Source organism: Ranitomeya variabilis, chromosome 2 (genome assembly GCF_051348905.1).
Source record: "Ranitomeya variabilis isolate aRanVar5 chromosome 2, aRanVar5.hap1, whole genome shotgun sequence".
Taxonomy (NCBI): domain Eukaryota; kingdom Metazoa; phylum Chordata; class Amphibia; order Anura; family Dendrobatidae; genus Ranitomeya; species Ranitomeya variabilis.
This window is the reverse complement of record NC_135233.1, coordinates 991,490,978-991,516,042: the sequence shown is the minus strand read 5'-3', so window position 1 is coordinate 991,516,042 and position 25,065 is coordinate 991,490,978. Positions and strand designations below refer to the sequence as shown.

Sequence of the window (25,065 nt, the reverse complement as noted above, 5' to 3'; positions counted from 1 at the left end):
CGTTCAGTTTGGCCTGCAGCATCAGGCTTTATCCAGGGGCACCATGAGGAGGAACGGACTCACCCCCATACACTGCTTAGTCTTCTTCTGCTTATAATTTACATAATATTTTTTGCTCTGATATTTTGTGTTATGCTTAATGTCCTTCTGCTCTTTGTTCTGCAGCCTCTTGTTCTTCTGCTTCTCGGTCTTCCAGGTCGTCGTCGTCTCCAGGGTCGTCGTCTCCGGGGTCGTCGTCATCGGGGTGGTCTTCAGGGTCGTCGTCTCCGGGGTCGTCGTCATCGGGGTGGTCTTCGGGGTCATCGTCTCCAGGGTCGTCGTCATCACGGTGGTTGTCGTCTCTGGTGTCGTCGTCATCTTAGGGGTGGTCTTCTGGGTCATTGTGTTTAGTCTCTTGAACTTGGAAATGTAGCAGAAGGTACAAGAAGGCTGAGAAAATGCCGAGAACCAGCTGATGGAACTGGAACTCGGATGGCTACCCGAAGGTCCAAGAGCCAATGGAACTACCGAGGACCAGCTGACTTTACTGGAACCCGGTTACTAAGCAGGAGGTACCTGTGCTGAAAGCACTACCAAGGACCACCTGACGTTGGTGGAACTCGGATACCCAGAGGGAGGCACCTAAGCCAAAGGCTCTGCCCGGAACCAGCTGACGGTACTGGAACCAGGATGGGGAGCAGAAGGTACAAGAGCAAAAGACACTGCCGAGAACCAGCTGACGGTGCTGGAACCCGGATGGGTAGCCGAAGGTCCAAGAGCCAATGGAACTACCGAGGACCAGCTGACGTTACTGGAACCCGGTTACTAAGCAGGAGGTACCCGTGCCTGAAAGCACTACCAAGGACCACCTGACGTTGGTGGAACTCGGATACCAAAGGGAGGCACCTAAGCCAAAGGCTCTGCCCGGAACCAGCTGACGGTACTGGAACCAGGATGGGGAGCAGAAGGTACAAGAGCAAGTGTCTGCGTGGCTTTTGCAGGACACGATGCCGGCTGCACAGCAGGGGAACAGCTGGCGGTGCTGGACCCCACTGACACATTGGCGAGGTGTTTTTCTCTGTGCAGCTAGCACATCTGGGCCCCAACTGGCGGTGTGTTAGAGCCCAGGGTCAGCAGGAGGAGGAGCAGGAGGAGGAGGAGCAGGGGGAGGGGAGTGTAGGCCGAAGCCTGCACTGGCGGCAGCTTTGGGTCTGTTGTGTCTGCGTGGCTTTTGCAGGACACGTTGCCGGCTACACAGCAGGGGAACAGCTGGCGGTGCTGGACCCCACTGACACATTGGCGAGGTGTTTGGCTCTGTGCAGCCAGCACTTCCGGACAGCAACTAGCGTTGTTGGAGCCCGGGCTCTGCAGGTGGAGCAGAGTGTAGGCCGAAGCCTAATTGAACCGATTTCAAAAGTCACCTTTAACCCCCCCTCAGGGGTTACAAAGTAGAAGAGCCACAGCTTATGCAGCAGCAGTGCTGCGCAAGTCAAAGGTTGCTCTTGTAATTTTTCTCCTTGCACACGCTGAATGGAACACGTATAACATTCAGCCCTTTATACAGTCAAACTGTGTAATGGAGGCGCGAGTTCCCTTTGTAATGAGACGCAGCACAGGTGTCAAGAATCCCACCTTGGTGCTGGGTGCAGCCTCCCGAGCGTTGTTATTTGCTGTACAGGAGTCTGCGCTGTCGTGTTATCCCCTGGCCTAGCGCCGTTAGCGCTGCCCATCTTCTGGCATCATGTAATGTCGGCCGGTGCGGTTCGCGATGACCATGAATCCCAGCCCCGCAGTGTCTTAACATTGTTAAAACACTGCGGGGCTGGGATTCAGGGCCTGGCGCAGCACATATGTTGGCCTCTCACACTCGGGTCCTTACACCCGCTTCAGACTGTGCGGCGTCATCTGATCCCTTATCGCATGCCACGGCCATGAAGCCGCACAGTCCGAAGAAGGCGGAAGGAGAGGAGGGACAGGCGAACTGATGCACTGATCCTGCCCATGAATCACACCCTCGCAGTCCCAATAAATAAGACACCGAGGGGCGTTGTGTGGGTCAGGGCGGCCGCAGAGGCGCAGCCAGCCAAACAATGATGCCAGAAGACGGGCAGCGCTACCAAGGGGGTTGCAGCGTGTCATTACAAAGGAAAGTCACACCACCGGGACGGTTAACTGGTCACACAGAGGACACATTTCAGACGTGTTTTCAGTTCCACATGTGCGAGGAGAATACGTTTCTGAGCCACCTTGCACACATGCAGCATTACCGCTGTACAAGGTGGCTGGATAACGTAAAAACGCCTGGGGGAGGGGGGACAGGTTCCCTTCAATTTCAGTTCTTGTGTCTGCGTGGCTTTTGCAGGACACGATGCCGGCTGCACAGCAGGGGAACAGCTGGCGGTGCTGGACCCCACTGACACATTGGCGAGGTGTTTTTCTCTGTGCAGCTAGCACATCTGGGCCCCAACTGGCGGTGTGTTAGAGCCCAGGGACAGCAGGAGGAGGAGCAGGAGGAGGAGGAGCAGGGGGAGGGGAGTGTAGGCCGAAGCCTGCACTGGCGGCAGCTTTGGGTCTGTTGTGTCTGCGTGGCTTTTGCAGGACACGTTGCCGGCTACACAGCAGGGGAACAGCTGGCGGTGCTGGACCCCACTGACACATTGGCGAGGTGTTTGGCTCTGTGCAGCCAGCACTTCCGGACAGCAACTAGCGTTGTTGGAGCCCGGGCTCTGCAGGTGGAGCAGAGTGTAGGCCGAAGCCTAATTGAACCGATTTCAAAAGTCACCTTTAACCCCCCCTCAGGGGTTACAAAGTAGAAGAGCCACAGCTTATGCAGCAGCAGTGCTGCGCAAGTCAAAGGTTGCTCTTGTAATTTTTCTCCTTGCACACGCTGAATGGAACACGTATAACATTCAGCCCTTTATACAGTCAAACTGTGTAATGGAGGCGCGAGTTCCCTTTGTAATGAGACGCAGCACAGGTGTCAAGAATCCCACCTTGGTGCTGGGTGCAGCCTCCCGAGCGTTGTTATTTGCTGTACAGGAGTCTGCGCTGTCGTGTTATCCCCTGGCCTAGCGCCGTTAGCGCTGCCCATCTTCTGGCATCATGTAATGTCGGCCGGTGCGGTTCGCGATGACCATGAATCCCAGCCCCGCAGTGTCTTAACATTGTTAAAACACTGCGGGGCTGGGATTCAGGGCCTGGCGCAGCACATATGTTGGCCTCTCACACTCGGGTCCTTACACCCGCTTCAGACTGTGCGGCGTCATCTGATCCCTTATCGCATGCCACGGCCATGAAGCCGCACAGTCCGAAGAAGGCGGAAGGAGAGGAGGGACAGGCGAACTGATGCACTGATCCTGCCCATGAATCACACCCTCGCAGTCCCAATAAATAAGACACCGAGGGGCGTTGTGTGGGTCAGGGCGGCCGCAGAGGCGCAGCCAGCCAAACAATGATGCCAGAAGACGGGCAGCGCTACCAAGGGGGTTGCAGCGTGTCATTACAAAGGAAAGTCACACCACCGGGACGGTTAACTGGTCACACAGAGGACACATTTCAGACGTGTTTTCAGTTCCACATGTGCGAGGAGAATACGTTTCTGAGCCACCTTGCACACATGCAGCATTACCGCTGTACAAGGTGGCTGGATAACGTAAAAACGCCTGGGGGAGGGGGGACAGGTTCCCTTCAATTTCAGTTCTTGTGTCTGCGTGGCTTTTGCAGGACACGATGCCGGCTGCACAGCAGGGGAACAGCTGGCGGTGCTGGACCCCACTGACACATTGGCGAGGTGTTTTTCTCTGTGCAGCTAGCACATCTGGGCCCCAACTGGCGGTGTGTTAGAGCCCAGGGACAGCAGGAGGAGGAGCAGGAGGAGGAGGAGCAGGGGGAGGGGAGTGTAGGCCGAAGCCTGCACTGGCGGCAGCTTTGGGTCTGTTGTGTCTGCGTGGCTTTTGCAGGACACGTTGCCGGCTACACAGCAGGGGAACAGCTGGCGGTGCTGGACCCCACTGACACATTGGCGAGGTGTTTGGCTCTGTGCAGCCAGCACTTCCGGACAGCAACTAGCGTTGTTGGAGCCCGGGCTCTGCAGGTGGAGCAGAGTGTAGGCCGAAGCCTAATTGAACCGATTTCAAAAGTCACCTTTAACCCCCCCTCAGGGGTTACAAAGTAGAAGAGCCACAGCTTATGCAGCAGCAGTGCTGCGCAAGTCAAAGGTTGCTCTTGTAATTTTTCTCCTTGCACACGCTGAATGGAACACGTATAACATTCAGCCCTTTATACAGTCAAACTGTGTAATGGAGGCGCGAGTTCCCTTTGTAATGAGATGCAGCACAGGTGTCAAGAATCCCACCTTGGTGCTGGGTGCAGCCTCCCGAGCGTTGTTATTTGCTGTACAGGAGTCTGCGCTGTCGTGTTATCCCCTGGCCTAGCGCCGTTAGCGCTGCCCATCTTCTGGCATCATGTAATGTCGGCCGGTGCGGTTCGCGATGACCATGAATCCCAGCCCCGCAGTGTCTTAACATTGTTAAAACACTGCGGGGCTGGGATTCAGGGCCTGGCGCAGCACATATGTTGGCCTCTCACACTCGGGTCCTTACACCCGCTTCAGACTGTGCGGCGTCATCTGATCCCTTATCGCATGCCACGGCCATGAAGCCGCACAGTCCGAAGAAGGCGGAAGGAGAGGAGGGACAGGCGAACTGATGCACTGATCCTGCCCATGAATCACACCCTCGCAGTCCCAATAAATAAGACACCGAGGGGCGTTGTGTGGGTCAGGGCGGCCGCAGAGGCGCAGCCAGCCAAACAATGATGCCAGAAGACGGGCAGCGCTACCAAGGGGGTTGCAGCGTGTCATTACAAAGGAAAGTCACACCACCGGGACGGTTAACTGGTCACACAGAGGACACATTTCAGACGTGTTTTCAGTTCCACATGTGCGAGGAGAATACGTTTCTGAGCCACCTTGCACACATGCAGCATTACCGCTGTACAAGGTGGCTGGATAACGTAAAAACGCCTGGGGGAGGGGGGACAGGTTCCCTTCAATTTCAGTTCTTGTGTCTGCGTGGCTTTTGCAGGACACGATGCCGGCTGCACAGCAGGGGAACAGCTGGCGGTGCTGGACCCCACTGACACATTGGCGAGGTGTTTTTCTCTGTGCAGCTAGCACATCTGGGCCCCAACTGGCGGTGTGTTAGAGCCCAGGGACAGCAGGAGGAGGAGCAGGAGGAGGAGGAGCAGGGGGAGGGGAGTGTAGGCCGAAGCCTGCACTGGCGGCAGCTTTGGGTCTGTTGTGTCTGCGTGGCTTTTGCAGGACACGTTGCCGGCTACACAGCAGGGGAACAGCTGGCGGTGCTGGACCCCACTGACACATTGGCGAGGTGTTTGGCTCTGTGCAGCCAGCACTTCCGGACAGCAACTAGCGTTGTTGGAGCCCGGGCTCTGCAGGTGGAGCAGAGTGTAGGCCGAAGCCTAATTGAACCGATTTCAAAAGTCACCTTTAACCCCCCCTCAGGGGTTACAAAGTAGAAGAGCCACAGCTTATGCAGCAGCAGTGCTGCGCAAGTCAAAGGTTGCTCTTGTAATTTTTCTCCTTGCACACGCTGAATGGAACACGTATAACATTCAGCCCTTTATACAGTCAAACTGTGTAATGGAGGCGCGAGTTCCCTTTGTAATGAGACGCAGCACAGGTGTCAAGAATCCCACCTTGGTGCTGGGTGCAGCCTCCCGAGCGTTGTTATTTGCTGTACAGGAGTCTGCGCTGTCGTGTTATCCCCTGGCCTAGCGCCGTTAGCGCTGCCCATCTTCTGGCATCATGTAATGTCGGCCGGTGCGGTTCGCGATGACCATGAATCCCAGCCCCGCAGTGTCTTAACATTGTTAAAACACTGCGGGGCTGGGATTCAGGGCCTGGCGCAGCACATATGTTGGCCTCTCACACTCGGGTCCTTACACCCGCTTCAGACTGTGCGGCGTCATCTGATCCCTTATCGCATGCCACGGCCATGAAGCCGCACAGTCCGAAGAAGGCGGAAGGAGAGGAGGGACAGGCGAACTGATGCACTGATCCTGCCCATGAATCACACCCTCGCAGTCCCAATAAATAAGACACCGAGGGGCGTTGTGTGGGTCAGGGCGGCCGCAGAGGCGCAGCCAGCCAAACAATGATGCCAGAAGACGGGCAGCGCTACCAAGGGGGTTGCAGCGTGTCATTACAAAGGAAAGTCACACCACCGGGACGGTTAACTGGTCACACAGAGGACACATTTCAGACGTGTTTTCAGTTCCACATGTGCGAGGAGAATACGTTTCTGAGCCACCTTGCACACATGCAGCATTACCGCTGTACAAGGTGGCTGGATAACGTAAAAACGCCTGGGGGAGGGGGGACAGGTTCCCTTCAATTTCAGTTCTTGTGTCTGCGTGGCTTTTGCAGGACACGATGCCGGCTGCACAGCAGGGGAACAGCTGGCGGTGCTGGACCCCACTGACACATTGGCGAGGTGTTTTTCTCTGTGCAGCTAGCACATCTGGGCCCCAACTGGCGGTGTGTTAGAGCCCAGGGACAGCAGGAGGAGGAGCAGGAGGAGGAGGAGCAGGGGGAGGGGAGTGTAGGCCGAAGCCTGCACTGGCGGCAGCTTTGGGTCTGTTGTGTCTGCGTGGCTTTTGCAGGACACGTTGCCGGCTACACAGCAGGGGAACAGCTGGCGGTGCTGGACCCCACTGACACATTGGCGAGGTGTTTTTCTCTGTGCAGCTAGCACATCTGGGCCCCAACTGGCGGTGTGTTAGAGCCCAGGGACAGCAGGAGGAGCAGGGGGAGCGGAGTGTAGGCCGAAGCCTGCACTGGAGCAAGTTGAAAGGAAACCTTTAACCCCCCCCCCCAGGCGTTTGTAGCTGGAAGAGCCATCGTGTACAGCACTAATGCTGGAAAAGGTAAACTTAGCTCTTTTAATTATGGTCCTTGCAGATGCTGAACCTAACACTTATGAAATGTGTCCCCTCACAGCGTTCAACCGTCCGGTCGGTGGAACTTTCCTTTGTCATGTGACGCAGCACAGCCGTCATTTTTACCCCCTTGTCGCCGTGCGCCGCCTCCTCAGCGTTGTTTGAATCTGTCCCGGAGCCTGCGCTGTTAGGTTACCCCTTGGCCATGCACACATTTTGCGCTGCCCGTCTTCTGACATCATTTGCTGTCAGGCTGGCTGCGCCTGTGCGGGTGCGCTGTCCGAGATTCAGCCTCGCGGTGTCGTCTAATGTAATCCCACCGCGGGCCTGGGATCCGTGTCCATGCGCAGTGCATATCCTCGCCTCTCACTCCCCTCCCTACGGCTTCTAAAGACTGTGCGGTGTCACGGCCGTGGCATGCTATTAGGGACCAGCTGACACCGAACAGTCATTAGAAGCCGTAGGGAGGGGAGTGAGAGGCGAGGATATGCACTGCGCATGGACACGGATCCCAGGCCCGCGGTGGGATTACATTAGACGACACCGCGAGGCTGAATCTCGGACAGCGCACCCGCACAGGCGCAGCCAGCCTGACAGCAAATGATGTCAGAAGACGGGCAGCGCAAAATGTGTGCATGGCCAAGGGGTAACCTAACAGCGCAGGCTCCGGGACAGATTCAAACAACGCTGAGGAGGCGGCGCACGGCGACAAGGGGGTAAAAATGACGGCTGTGCTGCGTCACATGACAAAGGAAAGTTCCACCTACCGGACGGTTGAACGCTGTGAGGGGACACATTTCATAAGTGTTAGGTTCAGCATATGCAAGGAGCACCACGAAAAGAGGCACTTTTTCCCTTTGCATCATTACTGCTGCACAAGGTGGCTCCTTCAGTAACAAACGCATGGGGGGGGGGGGACAGGTTCCCTTAAATTTAACTTGTTGTGCCTGCGTGGTGGTCGCAGTACACGTTGCCGTATACACAGCAGGGGAACAGCTGGCGGTGCTGAACCCCACTAACACATAGGCGAGGTGTTTGGCTCTGTGCGTACAGCACTTCTGGACGGCAACTGGCGGTGTTGGAGCCCAGGGACAGGTGGAGGAGGAGGAGGTTGGAGGAGGTAGGAGGGATTGCCACACACACAGCAGGGGAACAGCTGACGTTACTGAACCCCAATAACAGAGGAGGGACTGTTGACTGTGCGTACAGCACTTCTGGACGGCAACTGGCGGTGTTGGAGCCCAGGGACAGGTGGAGGAGGAGGAGGTTGGAGGAGGTTGGAGGGATTGCCACACACACAGCAGGGGAACAGCTGACGTTACTGAACCCCAATAACAGAGGAGGGACTGTTGACTGTGCGTACAGCACTTCTGGACGGCAACTGGCGGTGTTGGAGCCCAGGGACAGGTGGAGGAGGAGGAGGTTGGAGGAGGTTGGAGGAGGTAGGAGGGATTGCCACACACACAGCAGGGGAACAGCTGACGTTACTGAACCCCAATAACAGAGGAGGGACTGTTGACTGTGCGTACAGCACTTCTGGACGGCAACTGGCGGTGTTGGAGCCCAGGGACAGGTGGAGGAGGAGGAGGTTGGAGGAGGTTGGAGGAGGTAGGAGGGATTGCCACACACACAGCAGGGGAACAGCTGACGTTACTGAACCCCAATAACAGAGGAGGGACTGTTGACTGTGCGTACAGCACTTCTGGACGGCAACTGGCGGTGTTGGAGCCCAGGGACAGGTGGAGGAGGAGGAGGTTGGAGGAGGTTGGAGGAGGTAGGAGGGATTGCCACACACACAGCAGGGGAACAGCTGACGTTACTGAACCCCAATAACAGAGGAGGGACTGTTGACTGTGCGTACAGCACTTCTGGACGGCAACTGGCGGTGTTGGAGCCCAGGGACAGGTGGAGGAGGAGGAGGTTGGAGGAGGTTGGAGGGATTGCCACACACACAGCAGGGGAACAGCTGACGTTACTGAACCCCAATAACAGAGGAGGGACTGTTGACTGTGCGTACAGCACTTCTGGACGGCAACTGGCGGTGTTGGAGCCCAGGGACAGGTGGAGGAGGAGGAGGTTGGAGGAGGTTGGAGGGATTGCCACACACACAGCAGGGGAACAGCTGACGTTACTGAACCCCAATAACAGAGGAGGGACTGTTGACTGTGCGTACAGCACTTCTGGACGGCAACTGGCGGTGTTGGAGCCCAGGGACAGGTGGAGGAGGAGGAGGTTGGAGGAGGTTGGAGGAGGTAGGAGGGATTGCCACACACACAGCAGGGGAACAGCTGACGTTACTGAACCCCAATAACAGAGGAGGGACTGTTGACTGTGCGTACAGCACTTCTGGACGGCAACTGGCGGTGTTGGAGCCCAGGGACAGGTGGAGGAGGAGGAGGTTGGAGGAGGTTGGAGGAGGTAGGAGGGATTGCCACACACACAGCAGGGGAACAGCTGACGTTACTGAACCCCAATAACAGAGGAGCGACTGTTGACTGTGCGTACAGCACTTCTGGACGGCAACTAGCGGTGTTGGAGCCCAGGGGCAGGTGGAAAAGCAGAGGAACACAATGTAGGCCGAAGCCTGAGAAAGTCGAAAGGGAACCTTTAACCCCCCCCCCAAGGCGTTTGTAGCTGAAAGAGCCAGCTTGTGCAGCACAAAAGATGCAAAAGGAAAAGGTGGCTCTTTTCATCATGCTCCTTGCAAACACAGAACTAAACACTTATAAAATGTGTCCCCTGAAGCCGTGAAACCGTCCCGGAGGTGGGACTTTCCTTCGTAATATGACGCAGCACAGCCATCATTACTACCCCCCCGCCGCCGTGCCCCGGCTCCTCAGCGTTGTTTGATTCCGTCCCGGAGCCTGCGCTGTTATGTTATCCCGTGGCCAGGCACACTTAGCGCTGCCCATCTTCTGACATCATTTGGTGTCAGGCTGGCTGCGCCTGTGCGGCCGCGCTGGCCGAGAGCCCGCCTCGCAGTGTCTTCTGATGTAATCCCACTGGGGGCCTGGGATCCATGGCCATGCGCAGTGCATATCCTCGCCTCTCACTCCCCTCCCTACGGCTTCTTTTTCAGACTGTGCGGTGTCACGGCCGTGGCATGCTATTAGGGACCAGCTGACACCGAACAGTCTGAAGAAGCCATAGGGAGATGAGTGAGAGGTGGAGGTTCAGATATGCACTGCGCATGTCCATAGATCCCAGGCCCCCAGTGGGATTAAATCAGAAGACACTGCGAGGCGGGCTCTCGGCCAGCGTGGCCGCACAGGCGCAGCCAGCCTGACACCAAATGATGCCAGAAGACGGGCAGCGCTAAGTGTGCCTGGCCACGGGATAACATAACAGCGCAGGCTCCGGGACGGAATCAAACAACGCTGAGGAGCCGGGGCGCGGCGCCGGGGGGGTAGGAATGACGGCTGTGCTGCGTCCTATTACGAAGGAAAGTCCCACCTCCGGGACGGTTTTACGGTATCAGTGGACACATTTTATAAGTGTTAAGTTTTGCGTGTGCAAGGAGCAAAACCAAAATAGCTACCTTTTTCCTTGTGCAGCATTACTGCTGCACAAGGTGGCTCTTTCAGTAACAAACGCCTTGGGGGGGGGGGGGACAGATTCCCTTACATTTCAGTTGTTGTGTCAGCGTGGCGGTCGCATGACACATTGCCGGCTACACAGCTGGGGATCAGCTGACGTTACTGAAACCCAATAACACTGGGTCGTATGTTTTGACTGTGCAGACGGCACGTCTGAGCCTCAACTGGCGGTGTTGGAGCCCAGGAATTTAAGTTCAGGTGGTAGAAAGATGAACACAACAGGAGACCTGGATAACGTATACAGTGACCTAATTATTTAATCAGGAGGAGGAGTGGCAAATTCCTGCGAGATCCAGGCCTTGTTCATTTTCAGAAAAGTAAGCCGGTCAACGTTATCGGAGGATAGTCGCATGCGACGGTCAGTTAGTACACCACCTGCAGCACTAAAGACACGTTCCGATAATACACTGGCCGCAGGGCAAGACAGCACCTCCAATGCATACTGGCTTAGCTCTGGCCATGTATCCAGCTTTGAGACCCAAAACTTGAAAGGGGAAGAGCCGTCTGGGAGTACAGCAAGAGGGCAAGACATGTAGTCTGTCACCATCTGACGGAACCGTTGCCTCCTGCTGACTGGAGCCGTCTGTGATGGTGTAGACTTTTGTGGGGGGCACACAAAACTGTGCCACAGTTGGGCCATACTGGTCTTGCCTTGGGCAGAGGCACTGCTTCTGCTCCCTCTTTGTGCAGAGCCTCCACCACTGCCTGGACGCACTGAGCTGCTTTGGAATGCAGTAGCAGCACTTCTCTCAGTTGGAATGGAGAAGATGATGGAACTGACCAGTGTGTCTTGGTACTCCCGCATTTTTCGCTCCCGGTTCAACGGTGTGATGAGGCTTTCTACGTTGTCCCGGTAGCGAGGATCGAGGAGGGTGAACACCCAATAATCAGACATGTTGAGAATGTGGGCGATGCGGCGGTCGTTTCTCAGGCACTGCAGCATGTAATCCACCATGTGCTGCAGACTGCCAACTGCCCAAGAAACGCTGTCCCCAGCTGGAGGCGTGATCTCTGCCCGCTCGTCATCACCCCACCCTCGCTGTACACACTGAGTACTGGACAATTGTGTAACTCCCTCCTCTGGACGGATGTCTTCCTCCTCCATTGACTCCTCCTCATCCTCCTCACAAACTGTCCCCTGCCTACGCGTTTGTGAGGAACCACGTGGCGCTGACTGTCCAGAAGATGATGGAAGTGGTGAATCCTCATCCTCCACCTCTTCCACAACATCACCCCTTAGCGCTTGCAGTGATTTTTCAAGCAGGCAGATAAGGGGGACAGTCATGCTGACTAGTGCATCATCTGCACTCGCCATCCGCGTGGAATAATCAAAGGGACGCAAAACCTGGCAGACATCCTTCATAGTGGCCCACTCTGTGGTTGTGAAGTCTGTACGGCGCTGACTGCGACTTTTTTGCGCCTGATACAGCTGGTACTCCATTACAGCTTGCTGCTGCTCACACAACCGCTCCAACATATGTAACGTGGAATTCCACCTGGTAGGTAGGTCACATATGATGCGATGTTCCGGCAGGCGGTGTCGGCGCTGCAGAGCCGCAATGCGCGCTTTTGCCGTGCTGGAACGCCGCAAGTGAGCACACTCTAGGCGGACCTTGTGCAGCAGTGCATCAAGATCCGGATAGTCCCTCAAAAAACTCTGCACGACCAAATTGAGCACATGTGCCAGACATGGGATGTGAGTGAGGTTGCCGAGGCCCAGGGCTGCCACCAGATTTCGGCCATTATCACACACTACCATGCCTGGCTGGAGATTCGCTGGCTCAAACCACACATCGCTCTCCTGCTTGATGGCATTCCAGAGCTCCTGCGCTGTGTGGCTACGATTCCCCCAAAAAATTAATTTCAAGACGGCCTGTTGACGTTTGGCCACGGCTGTGCTCATGTCGGTCGTAACAGGTACACGTTCATCACGGGTCCATGTGGAGGTGGACTGTGACGGCTCCTGCAGCGATGATTCTGAGGAACTGGTGTAAGAGGAGGAGTCAATGCGTACAGAATGGATTCCTGCAATCCTTGGAGTGGGCAGGACACGTCCTGCGCCACTCGCACGGTCTGTACCCGGCTCAACTACATTAACCCAATGGGCAGTGAGGGAAAGGTATCGCCCCTGTCCATGTTGACTGGTCCACGCATCGGTGGTGAGGTGGACCTTGCTACTGACGGCGTTCAGTAGCGCGTGTTTTATGTGTCCCTCCACATGCTTGTGCAGGGCAGGGACGGCTTGCCTGCTGAAGTAAAAGCGGCTGGGCACATTGTACTGTGGGACTGCCAATGACATCAAGTCACGGAAGCTGTCAGTCTCCACCAGCCTGAATGACAGCATTTCCAGTGACAGAAGTTTGGCAATGCCTGCAGTCAGAGCCTGTGCTCGTGGGTGGTTTGACGAGAAAGGCCGCCTTTTCTCCCATGCCTGTACTACCGATGGCTGTAGACTGGGCTGGGAGTGTGTGGATGACTGGGAAAGTGGTGCTGCGGGTGGAATGACAGCGGGTCTCTGGACAACAGGGCCAGAGGTTCTTCCACGGCGATCCTGGGAGGAAGCCGAACCAGCTGCGTGTGAGCTAGAGGAAGAGGCAACACGAGCTGAAGAGGTGGTAGCTGCCGCTGTTGGTTGGCCTAGCTCTTCAGTGTGTTTGTCTAACTCCGCCGGGTGCCTGTTGCGCACATGTTTCCACATGTTGGAGGTATTGAGGTTGGCGACTTTTTGACCTCTTTTGATTTTTTGATGACACACCTTGCATCTGACATAGCAAATGTCATCTGCAACTGGGTCAAAAAAGGACCAGGCACTGCAAGTCTTGGGAGCCCCCCTTTTGACTTTTGGAAGAGACATGCTCCTTACGGGTGCCAAAGCGGAGGCTGCAGGATCCGCAGTCTTCCCCCTCCCTCTTTGGGCCGTACGGGGAATCTCTTCCTCAGAGCTGCTCCCACCACCTTCCTGTCCCTGACGCCAAGATGGGTCAAGGACCTCATCATCTACACTACCCTCTGCCCCCAACTGCTCCTCCTGGGTAGTCTCAGCAGCAGAGCACGCACCAGTAAGTGGCACCTGAGTGTCATCATCAGCTGATGCGGCCTGCGAGGTGGTGACCGGAGCCACTGGCCCACCCGCCTCTTCAGAGGAAGACAGAAAAAGCGGTTGGGCATCACTGCACCCTGCCTCTTCTTCCATTTCTCCAATGCTGCTTGGCTGGCCCCCTGTTTCCAAGCCAAGAGATGATTCAGAGAACAGAAGTAGAGACTGCTCCTGTCCTGGGATCTCTGTCTGCCTGGGCAATTTTGCAGGTGGTGAAGAGACAGATGGCTGCTCTCCAGTGCTCTGTGTCTGAGAGGATGTGGCACTAATGGAAGTTGATGCATTAGCTGCCATCCATCCCACAACGGCTTCAATTTGGTCTTGACGCAGCAGCGGTGTACGGCGCTCGGCGACAAAGCTGCGCATGAACGACTGTTCCCTTGTGAAAGTGGGTGCTGATGACTCACCGGTGCCCGCAGCAGGCACAGAATCCCCACGTCCCCTCCCTGCTCCGCGCCCACGCCCACGCCCACGTGCCTTACTCACTGCCTTCTTCATCTTGGTTGACTGATAAAGATAAGCAGAAAAGTACTAACGGCTTTGTGTGCTTATTCCTGAGCAACTCCTCCTAACAGGTATAAGACACACTAATTTTCTAAAGTGTGGACTAGACTTGAATATGAGCTAATGTGGCCTACACAAATGTAAAGTGGTGTAACTGGTGTGTTTGGTGAACTTTATTATTTATTTTTTTGGGGCTGAACTGACAACGGATAGAGCTGCAGTCACACGGAGACCGTGCAGACAGACGTAAACGGCGCTGCAAGGCCCAAAAACCCTCCTCTACTTTATCCTATGTAGTGTTTTTCCACAAATTAGCTGGAGACGGGTGGAAAGACACTAATAGGATTTTTTTAAATTAATTAGCAGCAGACTACACTACTTGAAAACAAAATGAAAATTGATTTGGCGGTATGACGCAGTGAAAAACCCTGAGCTGGAGACAACCAGGCTATAGCTGCTCACAGATTACAGGGCGAGCTGCAGTCACACGGAGACCGTGCAGACAGCCGTAAACGGCGCTGCAAGGCCCAAAAACCCTCCTCTACTTTATCCTATGTAGTGTTTTTCCACAAATTAGCTGGAGACGGGTGGAAAGACACTAATAGGATTTTTTTGAATAAATTAGCAGCAGACTACACTACTTGGAAAAAAAAAAAAAAAAAAAAGAGAACAGTACTGTATGAGGCAATGAACCACCCTCCCTGAACTGAATACAACCAGCTATGGATGGCCTATGTGGCTGCACTCAGACTAGAGAGTGGGCTGCACTCACACACACACACAGAGAGACCTTGCAGATCGCTGTGAAAACAGCGCTACAAGGCAAAAGGAAGGTGAATAGTAGGTGAACACAGCGGTTGCTAAATTAGCCTTTGGAAAGCACAAAGAAGCAAATCGCTATCTCTAAACTGTCCCTCAGTCAGCAAACAGCGTCCTGTCACTAACTGAATTCACAGCAGAGTGATCGCAAAATGGCGCCAGCGACTTTTAAACTGCATCATGACATCATTTCAGCAGCCAATCACAGCCATGCCAGTAGTTTCATGCCCTCCATGCTGAACAGGATGTGCCCACACTTGAAATCATTCTCATTGGCTGAATTTCTGCATTTTGAATCTGGGAACTTCCGATTCCGGTATCCGATACGCGGCAAGTATCGGAATCCCGGTATCGGAATTCCGATACCGCTAGTATCGGCCGATACCCGATACTTGCGGTATCGGAATGCTCAACACTACTCATCACTGAAAAAAATGGGTCATTGTTCTCCTTGGATCTAGTGCAGGCTCAATAGTTAGTCACAGACTTTGCACACTTGCTATCCCAACTATTTTATTTGCTATGTAATTGCTGTGATGCGAGCATCTCAATTATCTATGTGGGAAATATTTGCCATGACATGCTCAGAATGATGAAGTTGGGTGAATTATATCTATGTGTCTATATCTCTAAAAGTTTGAAGAAAAATCACACTTTTCGCCAGATTCTGATTTACAAACATGGTGAAAGAGCCACACTGGGACCTCCACTGATAAAGTGGTGAGTGCAATCAAGGAAGGGGCTGGAACAAACCTTTTCTCATCTTCCCACTGCAATCAGTGAAGAGCCTAAAGGGCTCATACACATCACCGTGAAAAAAAGTTCCGATTTCAGTATAGAAAAGTAGGGCTAGTGTCATGCAAGTGACATGCGATTTTCATGCGAGTGCAATCCAATTTTTCACACCCAGCATTCGATTTACATCTGAATGCAATGTGATTGCTATCCGAAATGTGAAATGTGATTTTAAAGGGAACCTGTCACCACGTTTTTGGAAGATGGGATAAAAATAGCGTTAAATAGGGGCAGAGGTGGGCGTTACATTAGTGTGTGTGTTATGCGTTTATTACCCACCTAAGTTGCCGAAATAACTTTGCAAAGTCTCCGTTTTCGCCTGTCAATCAGGCTGGTCAGGTCGCATGGGCGTTGTCTTCCCCCAGATTTGGCGTAGTTTTCCGTTGGTGGCGTAGTGGTGTGCGCATGCCCAAAGTCCGGAATCCTCTTCCAGGGGATTTAAAATAGCGCGGTGTTCGTTATTGCATTGGTGATCGGTGGGCGCGGCCATCTTCCTTTGGCCGCGCGTGCGCAGAAGCGGCGCTCTGCTGGCCGCGGCTTCAGGAAAATGGCCGCCGCGATATCCATCTGCGCACGCGCGGCATCCCGCGGCCATTTTCCTGAAGCTGCGGCCAGCAGAGCGCCGCTTCTGCGCACGCGCGGCCAAAGGAAGATGGCCGCGCCCACCGATCACCAATGCAATAACGAACACCGCGCTATTTTAAATCCCCTGGAAGAGGATTCCGGACTTTGGGCATGCGCACACCACTACGCCACCAACGGAGAACTACGCCAAATCTGGGTGAAGACACCACGCCCATGTGACCTGACCAGCCTGATTGACAGGCGAAAACGGAGACTTTGCAAAGTTATTTCGGCAACTTAGGTGGGTAATAAACGCATAACACACACACTAATGTAACGCCCACCTCTGCCCCTATTTAACGCTATTTTTATCCCATCTTCCAAAAACGTGGTGACAGGTTCCCTTTAACATGAGCTTTTACATAGAACAATTCTCTATGTCATTTACACGTAGTTTTCAAGGGAAATATGTTTCGATAGATAGATAGATAGATAGATAGATAGATAGATAGATAGATGAAAAGCTGGTAATTCAGCAGCCAAGTATAGTAAAATCACATCAAGACCCGACAGAATAGAATAGATAGATTACATGCAGTATATACACATAAAATAGATAGATATAAAGATGTCAGTCACATACATAATTAGTAGAGTGCATGTGCAGCTTATTGTACATGTATTTAATTAATAAATATTAGTTTTCTAAAAAAAAAATGGCGTGGGATCCCATGTAAATTTACAAACCAGCAGGGGGAAAGCAGACAGCTGGCGGCAGATGTTTATAGCCTGGAAAGTGAGTAATACCCATGGAGATTCCCAGGCTATTAATATTAGCTCACAACTGTATGATTAGCCTTCACTGGTTATTAAAATGGCTATGCCACGTCATTTTTGAAGCAGAAGACACTTCAGGAAAACGCAGACAGTGTTTTTCCCTAACGCTCTTTTCTGACACTTTTTTTTTTGTTGGTTTTGCTGTCAGCATTTTTTTTATGTCATATACATATAACATTGTGGCCAAGCTGCCAGAATAATGGACTGGTCACTTCATTTTAGCCACGTCACTTCTTTCAAAGACAGAAGTGATTAATACTAGTTACAGAAGACAGAGCGCACTGCATGTACAGCAAGTAGTTTTGACATTGCTGTGCATATGTTCATTCTACTTGGAGTTTTTTAGCTTATTTTCAGGTGGGTTCCAGGCAGAATATGCCTGAATTTTTTTTTTTATATACACACATCCTTAAAGGTACCCGGCAGTATTTGCCAATAAGTGACTTTGCTTGCACATCTTTTTTCTGGAATTTGAGCTATAACTAGCTGGCAGGTTCCTGGAAAGCCACCTGAAGAATGAATATGCTACTTCTTTTAACTCTTTCATGGTTTCTGAACCCTGCAGTGGTTAAAAGAAGTAACAAAAGACTGAACCTGTGCACAGTAATGTCGCTTTTACATTGCTGTGCATTATGTTCATTTTGAGATTTGGTTTCACTGCGCTTTTTCAGATGAGTTTCAGGCAGGATCCACCTGAAAAAGACATTGTGTTCACATACATTGTGTGTGCAAGTCCCACCACACCATGAGGTTTTTCCATATTCTTCTCCAGCAGAAATATCAATAAGTCTACTCAAATGCAGTTTAAATGGACACCATTAACCTAAAGTGTTCTCCAAAAGAAATGTCAATATCCCAGTGTGGCACTCTGCCTCTGGTAACAAAGCTGGAGTCCTCAGATTCACTTTAATACAGGCAGTACATACTGCTATGGAAATGTAACAATCCAGCTATACCAGCCCTAAACCACAGATGGTCATTATCTTACAGGAAGAAGATTTCAGCATTTTTTTTCAGATTATTGTGTAATGCCTAACTGATCTCAGTAATCAGTTCATTTTTGGCTTCTGAACATATATCACTATGACCTTAAGCAAAGACCTTGAAAAGATTTATTGTAGTCATATATCGTCTCCTATAATAATGTTTGTCTTTTTGTATCTATTTGTGTCTGCCAGTCAGGAAAGGACAGAATTTCGGGAAGCAGTGGCACATTTGGAAACAAATCCGATTTGCAGAGGTCTCCCTTTTTCCTCGTTCCTCATCTTGCCATTTCAGAGGATCACACGGCTCAAGCTACTGGTGCAGGTACTATACCAAGTTACAAAGTCTTTAGTTTATACAATGAATGCAATGCTATGGAAAGGCTCTCCCCCTTAATTATTGCTTTTAGGGAAGAGCACAGTGTCGCATGGAGACAACATACAGTTTGGGTCAAGAATAAAGATTCAGATGGACTTGATGTGCAATGCATGGTATGGTCACTTTGTAGTGCTATGTACAAGGATTTACTTTACACACTTGCACAAAGCCTGTACAACAGTGCACCTAAGCTATGCAGCATCTATGCTCTGCCGTACAGGGTTGGTCAGAGTCTGCAGAGATATGCTCACAAAGAATAATTGCTTTTAGGAAGCATGCAACATTTTTTGTTACTTTGGGGGGATTCATATGCAAGTACAGAAAAGGATTCCAGTACAATTATCAAAACCTTTGCAATCATAGTATGCAGTGATGTGATACAGACTGGTTCTGTTCCTATGCTTCAACATCAGGGAACTGTGAGCGAAGGAGTAAAAGTGTGCTAGTTTATTGTACTGTGAGTCAGATCTCTTGAGATTTCATGCTCCCGATGTGGCTGCCTTTTCTTTGCTATTCCTGTGTATGTTATTCTAAATCCATTGTGTGATTCCTTATGCATTGAATTTTGCGAGCTTCTAACAGTGCAGTTAAGTTAAATAATATATTGTATGTTCAGTTAATTGTTGAAAAGAGTTTTATTTTTTTCAATATATTGTGGGGGCGAGCATGGAGCAGACAAATGCTGCATGAAATTTTTTTTAGGTAAGTGATAACGTGCAGATCACTGGAAGGTTAGTCAGCTATCTGCATTTAGCTAATCTTTATATATGTTTTTTTTACTTCCCTTCCCGTGACATTTCGTTTGAAAGAAGTTTCAAAGAGGATGTCACAGGAAGCTGGAGCTGCACTCACTTCTCTGCAGCATCTATCGCCCCTCCTTTAACAGGATGATATCAGCTGGCAGCGTTGCAGTTACTTACTACAGTTTCTTGCCTCATCACCCTTCTAAGAAGTCCTGGATCCATGGTGATAGAAGCTGTGGTAGAGGTGAGCGCAGTGCCGGCACGCTGCTTTTATCTCCTCCGACAATGCTCCTAACTGTTAAAGAAGATTTCATCAGGGGGCAGAGATAGAAGCAGAGAGTGACACCAGCACTGCCCCACAGCTTCAAGCACCTCAACTGAATTGTCATAAGGGGGAAGTGATAGAAGCAGTGTGAGTGACACCAGTGACACCCCCTGATGACTACCTATTTTGGGGGGGTGATAGATGCTGTGGGCGATGAGTCCAAACCCAGCCTTTTGTGATGCATTTAAGACTCCTCTCTATGGATAGGCGGACCTCTGGATGTTTGGGTCTGGTAGGTTCGGCTGAACAGTTAAAAAAAAAAGTTTGTCTCGGGTACCAGAACTGTACCCAGACCCGAACCTAGACCCAATTTACTTGAATGGGGGGCCTGAACATCCAGTGTTTCCCAACCTGTCATGTACATGACAGCGTGTCAAACACTGCTTCTGATCGGTGGTAAAATCATTACCACTGATCAGACAGCCACGGTTCCTACGCTGTCAAATAGCATGGACTGATGGGAATGGCTCCCATCAGCCTATGCCTCCTGCCGCTCATAACATCGAGAGCAGGAGCGGCTGATGGGAGTATTCATCAGCCGACCCCTGCTTTCTAAATAAATAATTTAGAAAAACGTCTTGGGTTCCCCTGTAGTTTTGATAACCAGCCAGGCAAAACTCCCAGCTGTGAGCTGCAACCCTCAGCTGTCAGCTTTAGCAAAGACTGGTTATCAAGAATAGACAGGTCCCCAAGCTGTTTTTTTTTAATCATTTAAATAAATAAAAAAAAAACAACATGGGGTCCCCCCATTTTTGAAAACCAGCCTTGCTAAAGCAGACATCTGGTGGCTATTATTCTCAGGCTGGTGAGGGGCCATTGAAATTGCCTCCCCCCAAGCCTAAAAACAGCAGCCTGCAGCCACCCAGTAAAGGCTCATCTATTAGATGCACCAATTCTGGTGCTTTGCCCGGCTCTTCCCACTTGTCCTGTAGCAGTGGCAAGTGGGGTTCATATTTGTGGGGTTGATGTCACCTGTGTATTGTCCGGTGACATCGAGCCGACAGCTTAGTAATGGAGAAGCGTCTATAAGATGCCTCTCCATTACTAATCCTATAGTTCGGTGTTCCCCAACTCCAGTCCTCAAGAGCCACCAACAGGTCATGTTTTCAGTATTTCCTTAGTATTGCACAGGTAATAATTGCATCACCTGCACAGGCAATAATTCCATCACTTGTGCAATATTAACCCCTTCACCCCCGGAGCTTTTTCCGTTTTTCCGTTTTCGTTTTTCGCTCCCCTCCTTCCCAGAGCCATAACTTTTTTATTTTTCCGTCAATTTGGCCATGTGAGGGCTTATTTTTTGCGGGACGAGTTGTACTTTTGAACGACATCATTGGTTTTAGCATGTCGTGTACTAGAAAACGGGAAAAAAATTCCAAGTGCAGTGAAATTGCAAAAAAAGTGCAATCCCACACTTGTTTTTTGCTTGCCTATTTTGCTAGGTTCACTAAATGCTAAAACTGACCTGCCATTATGATTCTCCAGGTCACTACGAGTTCATAGACACCTAACATGACTAGGTTATTTTTCACCTAAGTGGTGAAAAAAAATTCCAAACTTTGCAAAAAACAAAACAAAACAAAATTGCGCCATTTTCCGATACTCGTAGCGTCTCCATTTTTCGTGATCTGGGGTCAGGTGAGGGCTTATTTTTTGCGTGCCGAGCTGGCGTTTTTAATGATAGCATTTTGGTGTAGATACGTTCTTTTGATCGCCCGTTATTGCATTTTAATGCAATGTCGTGGCGACCAAAAAAACGTAAATCTGGCGTTTCGAATTTTTTTCTCATTACGCCATTTAGCGATCAGGTTAATGCTTTTTTTTAATTGATAGATTGGGCGATTCTGAACGCGGCGATACCAAATATGTGTAGGTTTTTTTTTTTTTTTATTGATTTATTTTGATTGGGGCGAAAGGGGGGTGATTTAAACTTTTATGTTTTTTTTTATTTTTTTCACATTTTTAAAAACTTTTTTTTTTTTACTTTTGCCATGCTTCTATAGCCTCCATGGGAGGCTAGAAGCAGGCACAGCACGATCGGCTCTGCTACATAGCAGCGATCATCAGATCGCTGTTATGTAGCTAAAATGCAGGTGTGCTGTGAGCGCCGACCACAGGGGGGCGCTCACAGCCACCGGCAATCAGTAACCATAGAGGTCTCAAGGACCTCTATGGTTACAATGGAGGAGCATCGCCGACCCCCGATCATGTGACAGGGGTCGGCGATGCGCTCATATCCGGCCGCACGGCCGGATGCGGTAGTTAAATGCCGCTGTCTGCGTTTGACAGCGGCATTTAACTAGTTAATAGCGGCGGGTGATCGCGATTTCACCCGCCGCTATTGCGCGCACATGTCAGCTGTAAAAAACAGCTGACATGTCGCGACTTTGATGTGCGCTCACCGCCGGAGCGCACATCAAAGCGGGGGTCCCGACATGTGACGTACTATTCCGTCACATGTCGGGAAGGGGTTAAGGAAATCCTGAAAACATGACCTGTTGGTGGCTCTTGAGGATCGGAGTTGGGGAACACTGCTATAGTTATATTATAAATAAACACACAGCCAGAATAAAGTCCTTTAATTGAAAGAATGACAGAGACTCCTTTAATGTTTCTAAATTAAACATTACTCACGTCATTGTCCATTCCATTAAAGCCATTGTCTCCTGTAATAAAACCAAAATAAAAAAAACAAACATATCCCCTACTTGTCCGTAGTTCTGTCCCACACTGTAATCAATGTCTGGGTGATAAATAGTTTAAACAGGATAAACAGTTTTCAACCTGGACAGTGCCAAGATGCAACCACCCAGGCTGAGAACCACTGGTGAATGAGCTGCTGCGACTCAGCCTCAGTGACTAGCGGGGACATCATTGAGCTTACCGCAGGTCACTGAGCCTGCTTTCCGAGCCGGGTCCCTGAACTGCGGGGACTTCGGTGAGATTCCCGCTAGCACAGTGAGAAAGTCTATGGTGAAGTCCGTGTTCGGTGTTCGTGACCAAACAGTATGTGTTCGGTACAGACTCCGAACTTTACTGTTTGGCTTCTCCTCTAAAAAAGAAACGTCACAGGAGGTTTAGTAAAAAAAAAGTTTAGGGATTAGCTAGGTAGGGAGAAGTGTAGGGTAATGTATAATAAAGGCAATTACAAAAGTGGGTAGGGTGTAAAGATAGATATTTAGAAAGGACATTTTAGATACTGGATCACATCTTTAACCCCTTCACCCCCAAGGGTGGTTTGCACGTTAATGACCGGGCCAATTTTTACAATTCTGACCACTGTCCCTTTATGAGGCTATAACTCTGGAACGCTTTGACGGATCTTGGCGATTCTGACATTGTTTTCTCGTGACATATTGTACTTCATGTTAGTGGTAAAATTTATTCGATATAACTTGCGTTTATTTGTGAAAAAAATGGAAATTTGGCGAAAATTTTGAAAATTTTGCAATTTTCCAACTTTGAATTTTTATGCCCTTAAATCACAGACATATGTCACGCAAAATACTTAATAAGTAACATTTCCCACATGTCTACTTTACATCAGTACAATTTTGGAACCAAAATTTTTTTTTGTGACGGAGTTATAAGGGTTAAAAGTTGACCAGCAATTTCTCATTTTTACAACACCATTTTTTTTTAGGGACCACATCTCATTTGAAGTCATTTTGAGGGGTCTATATGATAGAAAATACCCAAGTGTGACACCATTCTAAAAACTGCACCCCTCAAGGTGCTCAAAACCACATTCAAGAAGTTTATTAACCCTTCAGGTGTTTCACAGGAATTTTTGGAATGTTTAAATAAAAATGAACATTTAACTTTTTTTCACACAAAATTTATTTCAGCTCCAATTTGTTTTATTTTACCAAGGGTAACAGGAGAAAATGGACCCCCAAAGTTGTTGTACAATTTGTCCTGAGTACGCTGATACCCCATATGTGGGGGTAAACCACTGTTTGGGCGTATGGCAGAGCTCGGAAGGAAAGGAGCGCCATTTGACTTTTCAATGCAAAATTGACTGGAATTGAGATGGGACGCCATGTTGCGTTTGGAGAGCCCCTGATGTGCCTAAACACTGAAACCCCCTACAAGTGACACCATTTTGGAAAGTAGACCCCCTAAGGAACTTATCTTGATGTGTGGTGAGCACTTTGACCCACCAAGTGCTTCACAGAAGTTTATAATGCAGAGCCGTAAAAATAAAAAATCATATTGTTTCACAAAAATGATCTTTTCGCCCCCAATTTTTTATTTTCCCAAGGGTAAGAGAAGAAATTGGACCCCAAGAAATGTTGGCCAATTTGTCCTGAGTACGATGATACCCCATATGTGGGTGTAAACCATTGTTTGGGCGCATGGCAGAGCTTGGAAGGGAAGGAGCGCCATTTGACTTTTCAATGCAAAATTGACTGGAATTGAGATGGGACGCCATGTTGCGTTTGGAGAGCCCCTGATGTGCCTAAACATTGAAACTCCCTACAAGTGACACCATTTTGGAAAGTAGACCCCCTAAGGATCTTATCTAGATGTGTTTTGAGAGCTTTGAACCCCCAAGTGTTTCACTACAGATTATAACGCAGAGCCGTGAAAATAATTTTTTTTTTTTTTCTCAAAAATGATTTTTTAGCACCCAGCTTTGTATTTTTACAAGGGTAACAGAATAAATTGGACCCCAAAATTTGTTTTCCAATTTGTCCTGAGTACGCTGATACCCCATATGTGGGGGGGAACCACTGTTTGGGCGCATGACAGAGCTCGGAAGGGAAGGAGCGCCATTTGGAATGCAGACTTAAATGGATTGGTCAGCAGCCGTCACGTTGCATTTGCAGAGCCCCTGATGTACCCAAACAGTACAAACCCCCCACAAGTGACCCCATATTGGAAACTAGACCTCCCAAGGAACTTATCTAGATGTGTTTTGAGAACTTTGAACCCCCAAGTGTTTCACTAAAGTTTATAGCGCAAAGCCGTGAAAATAAAAATTCTTTTTTTTTTTTCACAAAAATGATTTTTTAGCCCCCAGTTTTGTATTTTTACAAGGGTAACAGGATAAATTAGACCCCAAAAGTTGTTGTCCAATTTGTCCTGAGTACGCTGATACCCCATATGTGGGGGGGAACCACTGTTTGGGTGCATGACAGAGCTCGGAAGGGAAGGAGCGCCATTTGGAATGCAGCCTTAAATGGATTGGTCTGCAGGCGTCACGTTGCATTTGCAGAGCCCCTGATGTACCCAAACAGTACAAACCCCCCACAAGTGACCCCATATTGGAAACTAGACCTCCCAAGGAACTTATCTAGATGTGTTGTGAGAACTTTGAACCCCCAAGTGTTTCACTACAGTTTATAACGCAGAGCCGTGAAAATAAAACATCTTTTTTTTCCCACAAAAATGATTTTTAGCCCCCCAAATTTTTATTTTCCTAAGGATAACAAGAGAACTTGGACCCCAGAAGTTGTTGTTCAATTTGTCCCGAGTACGCTG

At 50.3% G+C, this 25,065-nt stretch overlaps 1 protein-coding gene across 5 annotated transcripts in view; it reads left to right on the top strand.

The window, feature by feature from the left end:
• Positions 1-25,065, top strand: part of NGEF (neuronal guanine nucleotide exchange factor) — a 235,893-nt gene that overhangs the window by 154,393 nt on the left and 56,435 nt on the right. For all 5 annotated transcript variants that reach the window (XM_077291052.1, XM_077291051.1, XM_077291053.1 and 2 more), the window contains one exon: positions 18,327-18,456. In XM_077291052.1, coding sequence (XP_077147167.1) covers positions 18,327-18,456 — 130 coding nt within the window. The remainder of the gene's footprint in view (positions 1-18,326; positions 18,457-25,065) is intronic.